This window comes from Doryrhamphus excisus, linkage group LG17 (genome assembly GCF_037039965.1).
Source record: "Doryrhamphus excisus strain RoL-2023G ecotype Guam linkage group LG17, RoL_Dexc_Guam_v1.1, whole genome shotgun sequence".
Classification (NCBI taxonomy): domain Eukaryota; kingdom Metazoa; phylum Chordata; class Actinopteri; order Syngnathiformes; family Syngnathidae; genus Doryrhamphus; species Doryrhamphus excisus.
The window spans coordinates 5,477,150-5,496,864 of record NC_136373.1 but is presented as its reverse complement, the minus strand read 5'-3'; the positions used below and the strand labels follow the sequence as shown (position 1 = coordinate 5,496,864).

The 19,715-nt window shown below is 41.5% G+C and overlaps 1 protein-coding gene across 40 annotated transcripts in view; it reads right to left on the bottom strand.

Annotated features, from left to right (window-relative positions):
* LOC131137306 (voltage-dependent L-type calcium channel subunit alpha-1D) overlaps nt 1-19,715 on the bottom strand; it is a 70,613-nt gene that overhangs the window by 6,378 nt on the left and 44,520 nt on the right. For 13 of the 40 annotated variants that reach the window (XM_078797636.1, XM_078797641.1, XM_078797637.1 and 10 more), the window contains 23 exons: nt 19,378-19,484; nt 19,180-19,267; nt 18,964-19,071; nt 16,875-16,927; nt 16,657-16,803; nt 16,325-16,526; nt 16,016-16,174; nt 15,816-15,926; nt 14,330-14,407; nt 13,946-14,029; nt 12,193-12,234; nt 11,413-11,541; nt 11,224-11,289; nt 9,751-9,842; nt 9,528-9,687; nt 9,315-9,442; nt 9,137-9,233; nt 6,426-6,705; nt 1,729-1,865; nt 1,319-1,435; nt 828-1,246; nt 717-743; nt 496-636 (listed from right to left, as the gene is read on the bottom strand). In XM_078797636.1, the coding sequence (XP_078653762.1) occupies nt 496-636; nt 717-743; nt 828-1,246; nt 1,319-1,435; nt 1,729-1,865; nt 6,426-6,705; nt 9,137-9,233; nt 9,315-9,442; nt 9,528-9,687; nt 9,751-9,842; nt 11,224-11,289; nt 11,413-11,541; nt 12,193-12,234; nt 13,946-14,029; nt 14,330-14,407; nt 15,816-15,926; nt 16,016-16,174; nt 16,325-16,526; nt 16,657-16,803; nt 16,875-16,927; nt 18,964-19,071; nt 19,180-19,267; nt 19,378-19,484 (2,972 nt within the window). The remainder of the gene's footprint in view (nt 1-495; nt 637-716; nt 744-827; nt 1,247-1,318; nt 1,436-1,728; nt 1,866-6,425; nt 6,706-9,136; nt 9,234-9,314; nt 9,443-9,527; nt 9,688-9,750; nt 9,843-11,223; nt 11,290-11,412; nt 11,542-12,192; nt 12,235-13,945; nt 14,030-14,329; nt 14,408-15,815; nt 15,927-16,015; nt 16,175-16,324; nt 16,527-16,656; nt 16,804-16,874; nt 16,928-18,963; nt 19,072-19,179; nt 19,268-19,377; nt 19,485-19,715) is intronic. The other 27 variants (XM_058085078.2, XM_078797658.1, XM_058085091.2 and 24 more) reach the window with 10 other exon arrangements.

Genomic DNA, 19,715 nt, shown 5'->3' with positions numbered 1-19,715 from the left:
TAAATCATGGCCGTATGGCTGAGCTACAAGGCTGTGAAAAGTCTGTAAATTCTTGTTTTCTCTGGGATGTGGCTGTTCTAAAAATAGAACAGGTGTACCTAATCTAGAGGCCCATTTTTGAACGTTTTGGTTTATAGCGTCGCCATAGTTACACAAAACATTCCAAAAAATAAATGCCGCTGTAGTCCCGAGCCTCACGATTCCGGCAGTGTAACATGTGTGCGGGTCCTTTTTGCGGTTTTGGCCGCATTATGCGTGCAAAAATGGGACGATTAAGATATAATAATAGCTAAACACCACAAGGAATAACAATATGGGCTTGCTCAGTAATGCAAGCCCCATAATCTATGGGGCTTGCATTACTCAGCAAGCCCATAATAAGATCATCATATGCCCCCCAGCGTGCATGATACCTGGCCTGATACCAGACAAACCATGTGATAACCTCTAAGTATAGCTTTTATAGCAATATGTATATCACTAAATACACAGTACCTGTCGTTTGTGAGTATGATGTCCTCATGGGACTCGTCCCCGCTGTAGTAGTACTCTGCTGAGCCTTGATCCTCATCGCTGTCTCCTCCCCCTACGTCTAACCGCCCGATGTTGGTGTAGTGCCCCCTAACATTCTCAGACCTGTTGAGCCAACGTCAAATCAATACTACTGACATGTTCCACTATAATATAATAACATTATAATATGTCATATACAGCACCTAATGTAGGCCTCATAGCAGCGCCTCCTGGTGACAATGCATGAATTAATGTTGAAAAATAATAATATTAATCAATAAATAATTGAAGATCAGAGTGACTGTGCTGCATACCTCATGGAGAGGGACTTCCAAGGCTTGCCGGTGGACAACGGTGATCTCGTCCTGCCTGCCGAAGTCGGGCGGTTAGGCGATAGGAAACACTTCTGCTGCCTCTCGTTGGTGATGGAGAGAAGCGGCGGCACGTTGGCGTTGTTCAGGTTGGAGTTGGAGGGAATGGGAGACTGTTGGCTATTGGAATTAAAGCAGGAGTAGTCTGACGGATGATGATGATGATGATGGTGATGATGATGAGCCATCTCCTCCATTCTGTTGTTGTCTATCTGGTCCGTTTGTGCGGGTTCGGTTGTTGAGGCACTGGAGATAAATGGGAGGATCTGAAGAGGACGTTGAGTGACGGTGGTCGGCTGGGTTAAGCCTTGCGGGGTGGCGTTGATGTGGTTGGCGTGGTTACCGAAAAGGCCGCCGTTACGCTGTAGAATACGATCAATAATTCTTACAAAATTAAATAAATACGTATGGCTTTTATTATGCAGCCAAAATACCCTAAAAATTCCTTCATCTTCTTCCTCTGTTAAATCTACAAGCCCCTCCTCCTGCAGGTCACATGATATGGCTCGACGGATCTCGGGTCCAATGTCATGCAGCGTACGCAGGCCAGCCTATAAAACACAACGTTAACCAGCAAATACAGCGGTATGAAAAAGTATCTGATGAAAATAAATTCATAAAAATCATTAAAACATGAAAACCTACAAATGTTTGGGTGGTTTTAGTTAAAACAGACACTGTTTTTTGATCACATTTGATGGTGATTTTATGCAGAAATGTGAGAAATTACAAAAGGTTCTGATACTTTTTCATACCACTGTATGTACCGTACATGGGGGGGGGGGGGGGGCAATGTATAACAATTGACAATAGGGAAGCCATTTTGTGTTACTGTGTCGGTCACCTGCAAAGCCATGGTGGTGTTGATCCTGTCGAAGGAGCGCCTGCCCACGAGGCCTTTCTCTTTGCGCCTCTTGAACTTCCTGAAGTAGTCCTGTATCAGGAAGGTGGCATAGAACTTCCCCACTGTTACCTCGTCATCTGAGTGAACACACCACACACACCGGAGGCCTCCCGTATCAACAACAAAATACTTCAATATCCTTCAACCTTCCTGGCCCTGGAAAACATAGCTCCGTTTGACCACATCGTCATGACTTGAACTCCACAAACAGCCAGCATTAACGCCGATGGTGAGTTCACTGTCAACGACTTTCACTGTCAACAGTTTTTGAGTTAAAGGGGACCTATTACGATCATTTTTCAGCCCTTTGTATTGAGTTGTGGACTCCTATAGAGCACCTACACACAATAACCAGCACACAAAGCTTTGTAGATCTTCCAGAATCTGCACCTATTCAGCTGTATTTCTTTGGAATCCGCCGTTTTCCGCGAAAGCGATCTGTTTTAATGTATTCCACCCACGGCCTGCCGACAAATATGCCCACTCCGCTGTGGTTGGTGACACTCGCGAGTGCTTAATAGGACTTCCGGTTTGTGCCGCTAGCTAGCGAATCATTTTAAAATATCAGCTTTTAACATACAGTCGGACAGTCTGAAGTTTGTCAAGAAAAATGGTTACTTCGAGACATCTCTCAAGGATACGTAGCTTTAGCATTTTAGCATTCGTTTTTTTAGCGTCTAATGGAGTCATAAATTATGTCGGGAAACGGCTATTAGCAACCCCGCTCTATGCTACACAGATAACCGCGTTTGCTCCATGACACCGATAAACTGTTACTTACTGCTTGCTCTTCTGACTTTTCCACACGACCAAGTCACGTCGGAAAGGCGTACGTAGGCCTTCAGCAAGTTTGTTGGCTAGTCCAGCTGCATACTGACCCATGCTCACAAAATAATCCAGTATGAAATTACGTTTCTTTTGCTGGTAGGAAATCAGGAACTCCAACTTCCTGACGGTGGCGTCTTTAGAAATTGTAAACAAATGTGGCTTTACCGTACAAGTATAGCAACGTAAACAGGGGAGCAGAACCTAGAGAGCTTATCTAGCTTACAGCCAGGCCTGGTAGGGAATCAGGAACTCCCAACTATTTGGGTTTGATGCCCCGATATCTTGTAATTGTAATTGTAAACAAATGTGCCTTTCCTGTACGAGCCATTGCTAGCAACATAAACAAAGGAGCAGAGCTTGGGGGATGCCCATATAAGGAAGTCCGCTCGCTGTGATGTCACAAAAAGGCAGTTTAAACACGCCTTTTGAAACCGAGCGTTTTGAGTCATCCCAAACTTATTTCAGAGGTCAACTTAATTATCTGAATTGTAAACAAATGTGCCTTTCCTGTACGGGCCATGGCTAGCAACGGAAACAAAGGAGCAGAAATTATATGGGGGAGGCCCATATATGGAAGTCTACCCCTCTGTGACATCACAAAGTGACAGTTTTACCACACCTTTTGAAACTGAGCGTTTTGAGTCATCCCAAACTTATTTCAGGGCTCACTAAGCTTCATTATCTGAAACTTTGGCATCATTTAACACGAGAATACAACATTCTAACAACATTTATGGGGCAGAAAAGTGGGAAAAGCATAATAGGTCGCCTTTAATAAAATGTACAGGAGTTGCCAATGTTTTTGACCCAGCCTTAATTAGGTGTTATCTGGAGTATTTAGAATGTGTGTTGGTGGGGGTTTAGTCCACTGCCTCTGGGGGGGAATTTAGTCCAAGGAGAATTGTATTACTACAAATTCATATATTCTATATTTATACATTTTCAACATACTGAAAATGTATTAAATATATATCCGAATAAGTATTCATTCATTCATTTTCTACCGCTTTTCCTCACGAGGGTCGCGGGGGGTGCTGGAGCCTATCCCAGCTGTCTTCGGGCGTGAGGCGGGGTACACACCCTGGACTGGTGGCCAGCCAATCACAGGGCACATATAGACAAACAACCATTCACACTCACATTCATACCTATGGACAATTTGGAGTCTCCAATTAACCTAGCATGTTTTTGGAATGTGGGAGGAAACCGGAGTACCCGGAGAAAACCCACACATGCACGGGGAGAACATGCAAACTCCACACAGAGATGGCAGAGGGTGGAATTGAACCCTGGTCTCCTAGCTGTGAGGTCTGCGCGCTAAAAAATGTCTCCCAGAAAGCAAACGTGAAGAACATCATGCAGGGTGGCAGCGTAGCTTAGAGAAGCAGCAGGTCTGGGTCTCGAGACATAAAGTAAGACACAAACTAGAGGACATTGAAGCTGTCAACTACAAAGACCTCATGATGTATGCGCCATGCAGAGAGGCTCATCATGGTGTGATCCACTCAGATAGATAGAGGACTGGAATGAGGAGAGAGAGAGACTCAGCTTCAGCTGCATCATCAAGTGCAGGATTAGATGATTTCATTTTCAATAATGATACTTCCATCATCACCATTTCTTGGCTTTTTTTTTTTTTAAAGGAGAGAAAAAACCAAGTAAAGATGATGAATGCTTGAAGGTGGAAGCATCAATGATGTCACCTGCATCACATGACACAGCTGAAGACGACTACAAAAGGCTCTGTTCAGGAAATACATAAATAAACACATTTAATTTTGAGCTGACACAAATAAACAAAAACATGTTAGTGTGAGAGGTCTCACATTTTGTATTTGCTGAACATTTGTGGGCGAGTTTAAGAGCTAATATGCTAATAATAAAAAAAAATAGTAATACAAAAATATGCTTGCTGACTGTATTTTTTTTAAATAAAATAAAATAAAATAAATAAAAAAATAAATAACCCAAAATTCCCAAATTGATATCCCTTTGCATAATATTAGATTTTATTTTTTGTAATTATATGTAGTTGCACATTGAATCGTTTACCACAAAGATACCATATTTTCTGGACTATAAGTCGCTCCAGAGTATAAGTCGCATTGGTCAAAAATGCATAATTAGGTAGAAAAAAACATACATAAGTCGCACTGGAGTATAAGTCACACAAGGCCAAAAATGCATAATTAGGTAGAAAAAAACATACATAAGTCGCACTGGAGTATAAGTCACACAAGGCCAAAAATGCATAATTAGGTAGAAAAAAACATACATAAGTCGCACTGAAGTATAAGTCACACAAGGCCAAAAATGCATAATTAGGTAGAAAAAAACATACATAAGTCGCACTGGAGTATAAGTCACACAAGGCCAAAAATGCATAATTAGGTAGAAAAAAACATACATAAGTCACACTGGAGTATAAGTCACACAAGGCCAAAAAAGCATAATTAGGTAGAAAAAAACATACATAAGTCGCACTGAAGTATAAGTCACACAAGGCCAAAAAAGCATAATTAGGTAGAAAAAAACATACATAAGTCGCACTGGAGTATAAGTCACACAAGGCCAAAAATGCATAATTAGGTAGAAAAAAACATACATAAGTCGCACTGGAGTATAAGTCGCATTGGCCAAAAATGCATAATTAGGTAGAAAAAAACATATATAAGTCGCACTGGAGTATAAGTCACACAAGGCCAAAAATGCATAATTAGGTAGAAAAAAAACATACATAAGTTGCACTAAAGTATAAGTCGCATTTTTTGCGGGTAATTTATTTTACTATTTATTTTTTTTACTACTACTACTAACTACTTGGTACCAAAACAGACATTACGTCCTCTTAAAAGGCAAGTTCTAACAATAATAAATGAATATAGAACAGTCTGAATAGGTGTAAGATATGCTAACACAATGGTTATTCAGCTACACCAAAAATAAACATAAACAGTGTTTATGTAACATAAATAGTTTTTTCATTTATAAGTCGCAGGAACAGCCAACCTATGAAAAAAAAATGTGACCTATAGTCCGGAAAATATGGTATTTCCCCTACTTATTATAGATAAAAACTTATTTCCATCTGCGATTAAATGTGATTAATTGTGAGTTAACTATGGACACGGTGTGATTAATCATGATCAAATATTTTAATCGATTGACAGCCCTACTTATTCGTTGAATTCTTGGACTTCAATATGACACCAAAGTAGCAGTGTGCCAACATAAAGTAAAGCCGAGAGAAGGCATGCCCATAAATATCAACCACTTGACTGTTGCGATCATCACTAAGGATGATGATTTTTATTACAATACTTCATATGTGTTCTCTGTACAGTATGAGTGACTTCATTGAAGTATAATAGCCCAGTTATGAATACATGAATATTAATTAACATTAATTTTCTACTAAATGTGCACCATGTTTAGTTTTTCCTGAGCAGAGCCTTGTGAAACGTTCAAAGCCAGTAAGCCATACCAGCGTCAGCCTCATGCCACCAAACTAAAACAGAACTGCCCAGAGAACCCAGACTGGCAGAGAGAGAAAGGACGAAGGCAAACAGCGTAGCGAAAGCTGGCGGTGGCGGGGTGGGGGTGGTGGGGGGAGTGGGGGGGAAGAGAAGCTCGACAACAAGAACGTTAAAAAGCAAAACACTGCAGAAACATGAACGCAACATGAACACTGACAGGAAGCTTGTCTTTCCATATGTTTGACTTTGTCGAAGACGCCTCAAAGTACTTACCTAACGTGCAATCAAATTGCTCAGATGTGATGCAATGTATGGTGTGTAGTAACCACTCACCACCCGCGGGGGGCACTACTTGATCCAGGAGCTTCATGCTGGTCCTCTTCCAGATCTTCTTGATCACAGCTCTCAGCTCCTCATTGGCTTGTTCCAGGTTGCCTTGGTGACGGTTGGTTGGTGAGATTAATTTAAAAATAACATCCGTAGAATTTACGATAAAAATGGTGGCCTCACCTTCCGTCTTGATCTTTAGTGCAGTGCGAACAAGTGCGAACAAAGTGGCGTTAAACATGACGGTGCCGTCGCTGTTCAGAGGCATGTTCATGGCCACCAGACGCTGCAAATGGGAAAATAGTTAATTCATGGGCCAACACCCAAACATGCTAACTTGTTGTTGTTAGAGTGTTTGTATGGCTGTGAATCCTGTTTTTTTCCAACGTTGTCTCTTTGTGACATCACACTGTGCCAATAGAGGGCCCTGCCAACTCTTTAAAGTGCACGCAGAGTTAGTTAAAACTGCTGGTTGCTGACTATTCATGATAATTCTGCTATCATTATGCTAGTACTATCATTCTAATGCGAGGAGTCCACTGGGCCGGTGCCAGTTGGTGCCAGTTGGTGCCAAAGATTATGTGATTGGCGCCTAGTGGCTCGCTGTGGTGCCGAATAACGGCAACATGGCAACATGCCGAGCGAACATTAATTTGATTTTTGAACTGCCGCCGGCCCAGTGGACTCCTAGCATCATTGGCGCAACATGGCTCGCGCCATTACATTCCAGTGGATTCCAATGGGCGGATTGTTTGCGACATTTGGTTCCATTGGGTGGACACGAAGATTTTAAACATGTTGAAATTTTCTTGCCGGCAAACTCAATTTTTGCCGCCACCACAAGCCAGTTTGAGCCACTGCATGCCACTAGGCACCTAACTGGCGACACTAGGTGCCACAGCAAATTGCTTTGGCGCGAACTGGCACCAACTAGCGCCGGCCCAGTGGACTCCTAGCATCACTGGCGCAACATGGCTCACCCCATTACATTCCAGTGGATTCCAATAGGCGGATTATTCCCAACATTTGGTTCCATTTGGTGGACACAAAGATTTTAAACATTTTGAAATTTTCTTGCCGGCAAGCTCAATTTTTGCCGCCGTTACGCGCCACCACGAGCCAGTTGGGAGGAAGTTTGAGCCACTGCACACAACTAGGCACCTTATTGGCGACACCAGGCGCCACAGCAAATTGCTTTGGCGCGAACTGGCGCCGGCCCAGTGGACTCCTAGCATCATTGGCGCAACATGGCTCACGCCATTACATTCCAGTGGATTCCAATAGGCGAATTGTTTGCGACATTTGGTTCCACTTGGTGGACACGAAGATTTTAAACATTTTAACATTTTTTTGCCGCCAAACAAAATTTTTGCCTCCGTAACGTGCCACCATGAGCCAGTTGGGAGGAAGTTTGATCCACTGCACGCCACTAGGCACCTTATTGGTGACACTAGGCACCACAGCAAATTGCATTGGTGTGAACTGGCACAAACTGGCACCAACAGGCGCTGGCCCAGTGGACTCCCTGCATCATTGGCGCAACATGGCTCGCGCCATTACATTCCAGTGGATTCCAATAGGCGGATTGTTTGTGACACTTGGTTCCACTTGGTGGATGCAAAGATTTTAAACATTTAGAATTTTTTTTGCCGCCAAACTAAATTTTTGCCTCTGTTACGCGCCACCACGAGCCAGTTGGGAGGAAGTTTGAGCCACTGCACGGCACTATGCACCACAGCAAATTGCTTTGGCACGAACTGGCACCAACTGGCGCCGGCCCAGTGGACTCCTAGCATCATTGGCGTAACATGGCTCGAGCCATTACATTCCAGTGGATTCCAATAGGCGGATTGTTTGTGACATTTGGTTCCACTTGGTAGACACGAAGATTTTAAACATTTTGAATTTTTTTGCCGCCGTTACGCGCAACCACGAGCCAGTTGGGAGGAAGTTTGAGCCACTGCACGCCACTAGGCACCTTATTGGTGACACTAGGCACCACAGCAAATTGCATTGGTGCGAACTGGCACAAACTGGCACCAACAGGCGCTGGCCCAGTGGACTCCCTGCATCATTGGCGCAACATGGCTCGCGCCATTACATTCCAGTGGATTCCAATAGGTGGATTGTTTGTGACACTTGGTTCCACTTGGTGGATGCAAAGATTTTAAACATTTGGAATTTTTTTTGCCGCCAAACTAAATTTTTGCCTCTGTTACGTGCCACCACGAGCCAGTTGGGACGAAGTTTGATCCACTGCATGGCACTATGCACCACAGCAAATTGCTTTGGCACGAACTGGCACCAACTGGCGCCGGCCCAGTGGACTCCTAGCATCATTGGCGCAACATGGCTCGCGCCATTACATTCCAGTGGATTCCAATAGGCGGATTGTTTGCGACATTTTGGTTCCACTGGGTAGACATTTTGAATATTTTGCCGCCGTTACGCGCAACCACGAGCCAGTTGGGAGGAAGTTTGAGCCACTGCACGCCACTAGGCAACTTATTGGCAACATGAGGCCCCACAGCAAATTGCTTTGACGCGAACTGGCACCAACTGGCACCGGCCCAGTGGACTCTTAGCATTAAAAACTACATCAGGAGGGTGCCTGCATGTTTTCTGACCCCCCATGCTAATTAGAAACCTTGCTTTTGTACACCACACACCCGGAGACTCTGCAGTTCATCGAAAAGAGGCGTTATTGGAGCATTTACCTTACAGGCCACTCTGTGAGGACAGAGTTTGCCAAAGCCAAGGGGGGGTTGGATCCTCCTCAGCAGGGTCACCACATCCAAGTGTTTTATCCTGCCCCTGTCCAGAACATCACTCAATAAACAACACCGCTAAAAGAAATTGGGACACGGTGCAAAAAAATAGCGAATAAGTACTCACTTTGCTTCTGGATCATATTCAGACCAGATCCTTTTAAATTCATCAAGATGATGCGGTCCAAGAATGGACCAATCACGTGTGAGATAGTCAAAGTTATCCATGATGACGGCGACAAACAGGTTAATGATCTAAAAACAGGAAGACAATATTTATTAATTTCAGAATGTTTACTATGTAGCAGTACTTTTGTTGAAGAGTCGTATGGAAGGTCACCAGGAAGGCGCAGAGCATGTAGAAAGTGATGAAGTATATGATGGCAAAGCTGCTGCCACACGTTCTTTCCTCGCCGGGGTTGTAGTCCGACTCCGAGTCGCATAGCTTCCCCGGCAGACAGGCCAGCATGATCTCCTGCCAGGCCTCCCCCGTGGCACATCTGTAGCATTTCACCGTTTTTAGCACTTTAGCAAGAGCCGGAAATGTAAATACATCAACACACCTGAAGAGCATGAGGACGGATTGAGGGAACGTTTGGAAGTTGTTGTTGCGGTTGATCTGCGTTCCATCCACCATGGCTATTTTCCCAAAAACCTGACACACAAAACACATCAGTGGTGACTGATCTGGCAGTGTCCCAATAGATCCACTGTGGGGCTGGATTTGTCTCCAATTCACATGTTATAAAGAAGAAGGGGGGGTACTGTTGTATTCAATTTTGCGGCCAATGGCTGTTTATTAGATGTAAGGCATTTATTTGACCGGGGGTTGTTTATAATAAAAAAATATATTCTGGAATATTCCTTAAGGCAGTGATAGGCAAACTATGGCCCGGGGGCCACATGCGGCCCACCAAGTGTTTGAATCCGGCCCGCCAGTATTTCAACTTTTAACATACAAACTGGCAAAACAAAACTGCAATATTGTTTGATATTTAAAGGGACATGAGAACATACAGCTGATAGTATAACACTTTTACAGATAAAATTAGACAAATAATTCAAGGAAAATTATAAGCATAAAAATGTGTGTGTGTGTTGAATATATGTTCTAGCCCCCTTGGACAATTTTGTTAACTCAATGTCAAAATATTTTCCCACCCCTGCCTTAAGGGATTATAATTTTGAATCCGGCCCGCCAGTTGCTTTCTAAGTATTTCAACTTTTAACATACAAACTGGCAACAAAACTGTCAAATTAAATGACATAGTTTGATGTGGTCTGATGTTTAAAGAGCCGATAGTATAACACTTGGACTTACAGATAAAATTAGACAAATAATTCAAGGAAAATTATAAGCATAAAATTGTGTGTGTGTGTGTTAAATATATGTTCTGGCCCCCCCGGACAATTTTGCTAACTCAATTTGGCCCGCGAGTCAAAATATTTTCCACCCCTGCCTTAAGGGATTATAACTTAAAAATATAAATAAATAAATGCCGTATTTTCTGTACTATAAATCGCTCCAGAGTATAAGTCGCACAAGGCCAAAAATGCATAATTAGGTACAAAAAAACATACATAAGTCGCACTGGAGTATAAGTCGCATTTTTTTGCAGGCAATTTATTTTAACTACTTGACCAAAACAGACATTACGTCCTCTTGGAAGGCAAGTTCTAACAATAATAAAAGAATATAGAACAGGCTGAATAGGTGTAAGATATGCTAACACAATGGTTATTCAGCTACACAAAAAATAAACATAAACAGAAAAGGTGTCCAGTGTTTATGTAACATAAACATTTTTTTCCCATTTATAAGTCGCTCTGGAGTATAAGTCACAGGAACAGCCAACCTATGAAAAAAAGTACGACTTAGTCCGGAAAATACGGTACGTAAATTAAAATTTTTTCTCCGGGTACTCCAGTTTACTCTAAATTGTCCATAGCTATGAATTTGAGTGTGAATGGTTGTTTATAAATCTGAAAAGTTGGAAATGTAATCTAAGGGAACCTTTTTAAAAGTGATACTTTACCTGCATCCCAATGACTGCATAGATGAAGAATAGCATGGCTATCAGAAGCGCGACATAAGGGAGCGCCTGGAATGACAGTGTTTCGTTATTTTATTATCAAGTGTCACAGGCAATGCAATCCAGTAATACACTCAACAATTTTGTATAATTTCACTTTTCAAGTGGAGAAGTGGATGCATATTGTGTCACCTGAAAGGATTTGATAAAGGTCCACAGTAGAGTCCTGATGCCCTCACCCCTGCTCAGCAACTTCACCAATCGCATCACTCGGAACAGGCGGAAGAATGTGATGGAGATGCGAGCGCTGTCTTCTGTGTTCTGTGCGATGAATCGAAAGATGACTTTAAAATTTTTTACATTGCTGTAATGTTAACCTTTCAAAATGGCCGACCACTGGTGCTGATATTTATACAATAGTGTGTGTTATTATGTTGGATTTCTCTACTAAAATAATTCTCATTTTTATGTGGCTTATTTTATTTGCAACAGTTATCCGATTATGTAACATTTTACCATGTAACATAAATATGTCATGTTTTACATCTACAATAACAAAGCGATACCAAGTAGACCTTGCAGCTGCCTGAAAAATAGTCCCAGTGTTTAAAAGGTTAAAGTGGACACAAAATATAAGTATATGAGGACCAACAATGGAGGAGCATGCAGAGTACCAACATGCTATGAAAACACCCGAATGCCTCACGCAAACACAACACTGAGCCATAATTCCAGATGAGCACCTCAGCGTCGTGATATAGAACACAGATGTCAACTCAATGCAACAATGTCGTCGTTATTGAAATGAAGAACAATCAATCGCCATCGCATGCCATGCACCAATATCCATCTCCAACTGACCATAAAACATCAAATTGCAGCAAAAACATTCAAAAAGTTCACTGTTTTTTTGTTTTTTTTTAACCCCCCCTGACACAAACGCTTGATGCAAGAGGCGGGGCTTCTTCTTACCCCAGGTTCCACTATCACCTTGACGACAGGAAGGGCTGTCGACTTAAAACCAAAAAGCTCCAGTTAATGACACTGTGACTTACAGCATCCCCAAAAACCAAAACAAATCCTCCCAATTAAATTGCTAAATTTCAAACTACAAGTGAGATGAATATAAAAATACTTAAAATGAGACTTAATTATTATTATTAATGATTTAATTGTTATTTTAGTAGCTATTTCAGACTATTCCACAAATGACTGAAATGGTAATCCAACTTGTATTACATTAGGTCATCTTCCTCTTGGAAAGACAAAAAACAAACAACAAAATACAATCAGACACAAATACAATACATACATCCATATTACTATGTGAAATAAGCCAAATATGACATTATTGTTACAAAAATGAGAAAATATTACGATATGCAACAGAACAAATTATTTGTATTCATGCATAACATAAAAAAACCCTAATATAAATTCAATAAATGAATAGTAACAAAAACAACAAATTAACAATATTAAGAATAAACTGAATGAAATGAAATATTTAAGTGTCACCATAAAGCAGGATTTTACAATGTGATTAATATGTTATTACTAAAATGGGAAAATGTAATCATCACTATTTCACAAATGTTCAACACAAATATAAATATTGTACTATGCAAATGTAAATAATGTATTATACTTTTTTTGATTGTGATTAATCACATTTTGTCCACAGTTAACACACAATTAATCGCAGATATAAATACTGTTAATTAGGGCTGTCGACCAATCAAAATATTTGATCGCAATTAATCACATTTTGTCTGCAGTTAACTCACAATTAATCACATATAGATATATGGCTTATTAGGGCTATCGCCGGATTAAAATATTTGATTGTGATTAATCGCATTTACCTGCAGTTAACTTGCAATTAATCACACACAGAAATACGGCTTATTAGGGCTATCGACCAATTAAAATATTTGATCACAATTAATAGCATTTTGTCTTCAGTTAACTCACAATAAATCGCACATATACATAAAGCTTATTAGGGCTGTCAACCGATTAAAATATTTGATTATGATGAATCGAATTTTGTCCAGTTAACTCACAATTAATTGCATTTAATCACAGATGGAAATACGTTTTTATGTATCATAAGTAGTGAAAATCTCTGTGGTAAATGATTCGATGTGCAACAACAATGATAATTACATAAAATTTTATGTAAAAGGATATGAATTTTGGAACTATGGATATTATTTAATATCAGCAAGCAGATTACTATTTTTCACATTACATTAAAAATGTAAAATATGGTTACACTTATTGCATTTTTATGTCATTAAATGTATGCTTATGATATATTATGCATACTCTAGTATATACATACGTATATATTTTTTATTTTATATTTTTGTAATGTTTAAACATTCTAGTAATTCATTTAAAATAAATTACAATATATATTTGAAATTTAAATGTAAGAAATTAAAAATATGATACTCTCATTTAATATGACATTAATCTTGACTAAAATTTGAATGTCTTCTGTCTTGAATCTTAGTATGTTTAGTAGGTAAAAAGCTTTGTTTTCAATTGTATAAAAATTAGCAGCAGATTGACTGTGACCACTCCCACAGTGATCCCACTCCACGTTGACATTTTTCGTTATGAAATTGTTTTCAACTGAACAACATTATGACTTCGGTAAGGAACAAGAGTGATGAAACAGTGGTCATGCATGCACGTGTAATAAGTGACTACTTACATTGACCTCAGTGATGGCAATGTCAACCACGCTACCCACAACAATTAAGGCATCAAACGTGTTCCATGCATCAGCAAAATAGTTCTGCAAGCGGCGAGCAACAAAGACAAACACACAAAGAGAAGAGAGAGAGAGAGATAGGGCAAGAAATGAAAGAAACAGACAGACCAAACAAAAACATTGCAACGACAGAAGGTACGAACGAGACCATTTCATGTTTGGAAATAGAAATATGTAACAACTTCATGTATCGCCTCGGAATTTGACGACTTTAGAAAAGACAGTCAAAGGAAAGAAAAGGACAAGTGAAGGAAGGAAGAAGCAGCGGTCGAGGCAGCGAAGGAGGCAAAAAAGACACATGGGTACATACTGGCGTCTCTCTACCTGACTGAGTATGATGTCCACTACACTGCCGATCACCACCAGGGCGTCGAAGACGTTCCAAGCGTCCCCGACGTAACCCTGAACATGTCAGCCATGCACAGCCAGAGAGGGAAGTACGCAGGGATGAGGGGGGGGGTATGCAGGGATGAATTGGGTGAGGGGAGGCGTCAAGGGGAGGAAAAGAGGTAAAGGGAGAGTGCGTGAGGTCTGCTATCACATCTAAATGTGAACTACAAGCACCAAATATCAGGGAGGTTTTAGGGGAAGCATTCAGCGAAAAATAGCAGCGCATACGAGAAATATTTTAGGATTAAAAAAATGCTCACTACAAGATAACAGATCTATGGCTTTAAGTAACTGTAGTTAACAAAAGCAAATAACCTCCAGGATATATCATTTGCGCCGGGTCAAAAAAACATTACAGTTGTGGCTGTAGGCAACCTCCTAATGTACTGTTTAAATGAATTCCACAATATGGAAGGAGCATTTCAAGTCTAATCACCTCTGCATGAACTTTAAAATGTTACTGTGACTGACCAGATCGCTTCTGTTACAGAAACAATAAATCTGAGCGGGCTGCACGGTGGTCGAGTGGTTAGCGCGCAGACCTCACAGCATGGAGATCAGGGTTCGATTTCACCCTGGAGTTTGCATGTTCTCCCCGTGTATGCGTGGGTTTTCTCCGGGTACTCCGGTTTCCTCCCACATTCCAAAAACATGCTAGGTTAATTGGCGACTCCAAATTGTCCATAGGTATGAATGTGAGTGTGAATGGTTGTTTGTCTATATGTGCCCTGTGATTGGCTGGCCACCAGTCCAGGGTGTACCCTGCCTCTCTCGCCTGAAGACGCCTGAAAACCCACGCATGTACGGGGAGAACATGCAAACTCCACACAGAGATGGCCAAGAGTGGAATTTAACTCAGGTCTCTTGGCTGTGAGGCCTGCGCACTAACCGCTTGGTCGCTGTGCAGCCAAAATAAGCTTATTCATTCATTTTCTACCGCTTATCCTCACGAGGGTCGCACAGTGGGTGCTGGAGCCTATCCCAGCTGTCTTTGGGGGTGAGAGGCGGGGTACACCCTGGACTGGTGGCCAGCCAGCCAATCACAGGGCACATATAGACAAACAACCATTCACACTCACATTCATACCTATGGACAATTTGGAGTTGCCAATTAACCTTAGCATGTTTTTGGAATGTGGGAGGAAACCCACGCATGCACGGGGGGTGGAATTGAACTCGGGTCTCCTAGCTGTGAGGCCTGCTTGGTAACCACTCATCCACCGTGCAGCCTCAAAATTAACACAATTGTAAGAAAATGTATCTTGTTAGTCAAAACGTCACATATTTTTGCTTGGACCGTTTTAGTTTTTGCTTCAACCAAAATAATTTTTTACATATATCAAATCATAATAAAAAACAAACAATACAACTCTACTTTCCTTTTACTGTATTTTTTTACTTATGAGAACCAAAGACTCACCCTGGGCTTGAAGGCGATAAGCTTGAGGATCATCTCCACAGTGAAAACCCCAGTGAAGACCATGTTCAGAATGTCCATGGTGTAGTAGAACAAGTGGGACTGTCCGTGGTGCTGAAAATGAATGAACGCATGTTTGAATGCACTCAATGGTGTTCAGGTTGGTAGGTTACAGTGAAAACCACAACAGGTAACTTACTTACCTGTATGGACAGACACAGCGTGTTGAGGATGATGAGGACAAACATGACATACTCAAAGCCGGTGGAGTTGACCACATACCAGAACTTGTACTGGTAAGGGTTTTTGGGGATGTAGCGACGCAGGGGACGGGCTTTGAGAGCATACTCCACACACTGGCGCTGGAAGGGACAGAGATGTTGAACCTATATTAGCCTAGAGAGCGTATTGGGACGCACCTCTTAACCCTGGGTTGGACCAGAACCGTCCCAATACTTTTGTCCATATGGCGTGTTTGTCCCAAGACAAAACAAGCACGCAAAAGCAGCTACCTGGTTCTTGTCCAGCTCGCAGTTCTTGTACTCCTTTTCCCCTTGCTCCTGGAAGGTGACAATGACGAAGCCCACAAAGATGTTCATCATGAAGAAAGCGATGATGATGATGTAGATGATGAAAAAGATGGAGATCTCAATGCGGTAGTTGTAGATCGGGCCCATGTTTTCTCGGTTGGAGTCGATGGCCTTGTACAAGAGACTGCAGTAGCGGGGAGAAAACAAACAAGCGGTTATGGTTTATTACATAATACAGAAGATCCTACTGTTTCGGGGGGGGGGGGGACTCTCCAACGCCCCTCTATCCATTCAATACATGAGGTAGTCCTTACGTGGGCCATCCTTCAAAGGTGGACACGGTGAAGAGAGCCATCATGGCTACAAGGACATTATCAAAGTTGAAGTCGCTGTTGTGCCAGATCCTCTCCTTGACCATGGGCATGGCCGTGTCGCCGTTGTTGTAGAGGATGTAGGTGCCCCTGCCGTGGGAAGACCACCATTATCACCATGGATCCTTTTCCTCCACGGAAATGAACAACACAGAACTCACTTGCATTCCTCCGGACTGGACTTGGCATCATCTGTGCAGCGATAGAACTTTCCCTGTATGATTGATAGATGATAGATTAGATACATGTATGATACATGTATGATACATGTATGGATGGATATATGATAGATGGATGGATGTATGATAGATGGATGGATGGATGGATATATGATAGATGGATGAATGTATGATAGATGGATGGATGGATGATGGATGGATGGATATATGATAGATGGATGGATGTATGATAGATGGATAGATGGATGGATATATGATAGATGGATGGATGGATGGATGGATGGATGGATGATGGATGGATGTATGATAGATGGATAGATGGATGGATATATGATAGATGGATGGATGGATGGATGGATGGATGGATGGATGATGGATGGATGTATGATAGATGGATGGATGGATATATGATAGATGGATGGATGGATGGATGGATGGATGGATGGATGGATGGATGGATGATGGATGTATGATAGATGTATGGATGTATGGATGGATATATGATAGGTGGATGGATATATGATAGATGGATGGATGTATGATAGATGGATGGATGGATGGATGATGGATGGATATATGATAGATGGATGGATGTATGGATGGATATATGATAGATGGATGGATATATGATAGATGGATGGATGGATGGATATATGATAGATGGATGGATGGATGATGGATGGATGGATATATGATAGATGGATGGATGGATGGATGGATATATGATAGATGGATGGATGGATGGATGGATATATGATAGATGGACGGATGTATGATAGATGGATGGATGGATGTATGATAGATGGATGGACGTATGATAGATGGATGGATGGATGTATGATAGATGGATGGACGTATGATAGATGGATGGATGGATGGATGAATGGATGCATGGACGAATATATGATAGATGGATGGATGGATGTATGATAGATGGATGGACGTATGATAGATAGATGGATGGATGGATGGATGGATGGATGGATGGATGGATGGATGGATGGATGAATATATGATAGATGGATGGATGTATGTTTGATGGATGGATGGATGGATATATGATAGATGGACGGATGTATGACAGATGGATGGATGGATATATGATAGATGGATGGATGTATGATAGATGGATGGATGGATATATGATAGATGGATGGATGTATGATAGATGGATGGATGGATGTATGATAGATGGATGGATGTATGATAGATGGATGGATGGATGGATGGATGTATGATAGATGGATGGATGTATGATAGATGGATGGATGGATGTATGATAGATGGATGGATGGATGGATGATGGATGGATGTATGATGGATGGATATATGATAGATGGATGGATGTATGATAGATGGATGGATGGATGGATGGATATATGATAGATGGATGATGGATATATGATAGATGGATGGATGTATGATAGATGGATGGATGGATGGATGGATATATGATAGATGGATGATGGATGTATGATAGATGGATGGATGGATGGATGGATGTATGATAGATGGATGGATGGATGATAGATGGATGGATGATGGATGTATGATGGATGGATATATCTTAGATTGACAGATGTATGACAGATGTATGACAGATGTATGACAGATGGATGGATGGATGGATGGATATATGATAGATGGATGGATGGATGATAAATGGATGGATATATGATAGATTGATGGATGTATGATAGATGGATGGATGGATGGATGGATGATAGATGGATGGATGGATGGATGGATGGATAGATGGATGGATGTTTGATAGATGGATGGATAGATGGATAGATGGATAGATGGATAGATGGATAGATGGATAGATGGATAGATGGATAGACGAATGGATGGATGATAGATGGATGGATGGATGGATGGATGGATAGATGGATGGATGGATGGATGTATGATAGACGGATGGATGGATGGATAGATGGATGATAGATGGATGAATAGATGGATAGACGGATGGATGGATGGATGGATGGATGGATGGATAGATGGATGGATGGATGATAGATGGATGTATGGATGGAACAGAAATGTATAAAAAATGTCTTCCATGTACCTTGAAGAGCTGCACTCCAATACAAGCAAACATGAACTGCAGCAGCGTGGTGACGATCATGATGTTGCCGATAGTCCTGATGGCGACAAACACGCACTGGACCACATGCTGTGAAGGACACGCTTAGATGTCAACAGGCGGGGGGACAAGGGGGGGGGGGGGGGGTCTAGTCCAACCATTCATTTATTGATTATCTTAAGACAAATCCTTCCTAACCTTCAGTCCTTTGGCTCTGTTGATGGCCCTGAGCGGCCGGAGGACTCTCAAAATACGGAGAATCTTCACCACGGAGATAGCAGAAGATCTGAAGGTGGTGGAGATATCATGATCATCATATTGGAGGCCGTTATGATCTGCTTCACAATGTCCGGTGCAGGCAGCACTCATGCACTCACTCATGACACGGATACTTACTGAATACCAAAGGAGACCAGAGACACTCCGACAACCAGCAGATCCAGGAGGTTGAAGTAGTTCCGACAGAAAGCTCCTTTATGAAGGAACGCTCCAAACGCCGTCATCTGAGCAGAAGATGAAAGCTTAACTCTCGAAACTCACACAGCGCTATTATTACACATATACATAATATATATTTTATATATTCCATAATAAAATAACACATTAGCTATTTAAACAGAATCAAAAGAAGGTGGCTTTTTTTTCTTTTTTTTTTAAATCCATGCTTTATGTATGTATGACAGATGACAATAACAAAACCAACTGATGTGGTGAGAATGAAATCACTCTCACAA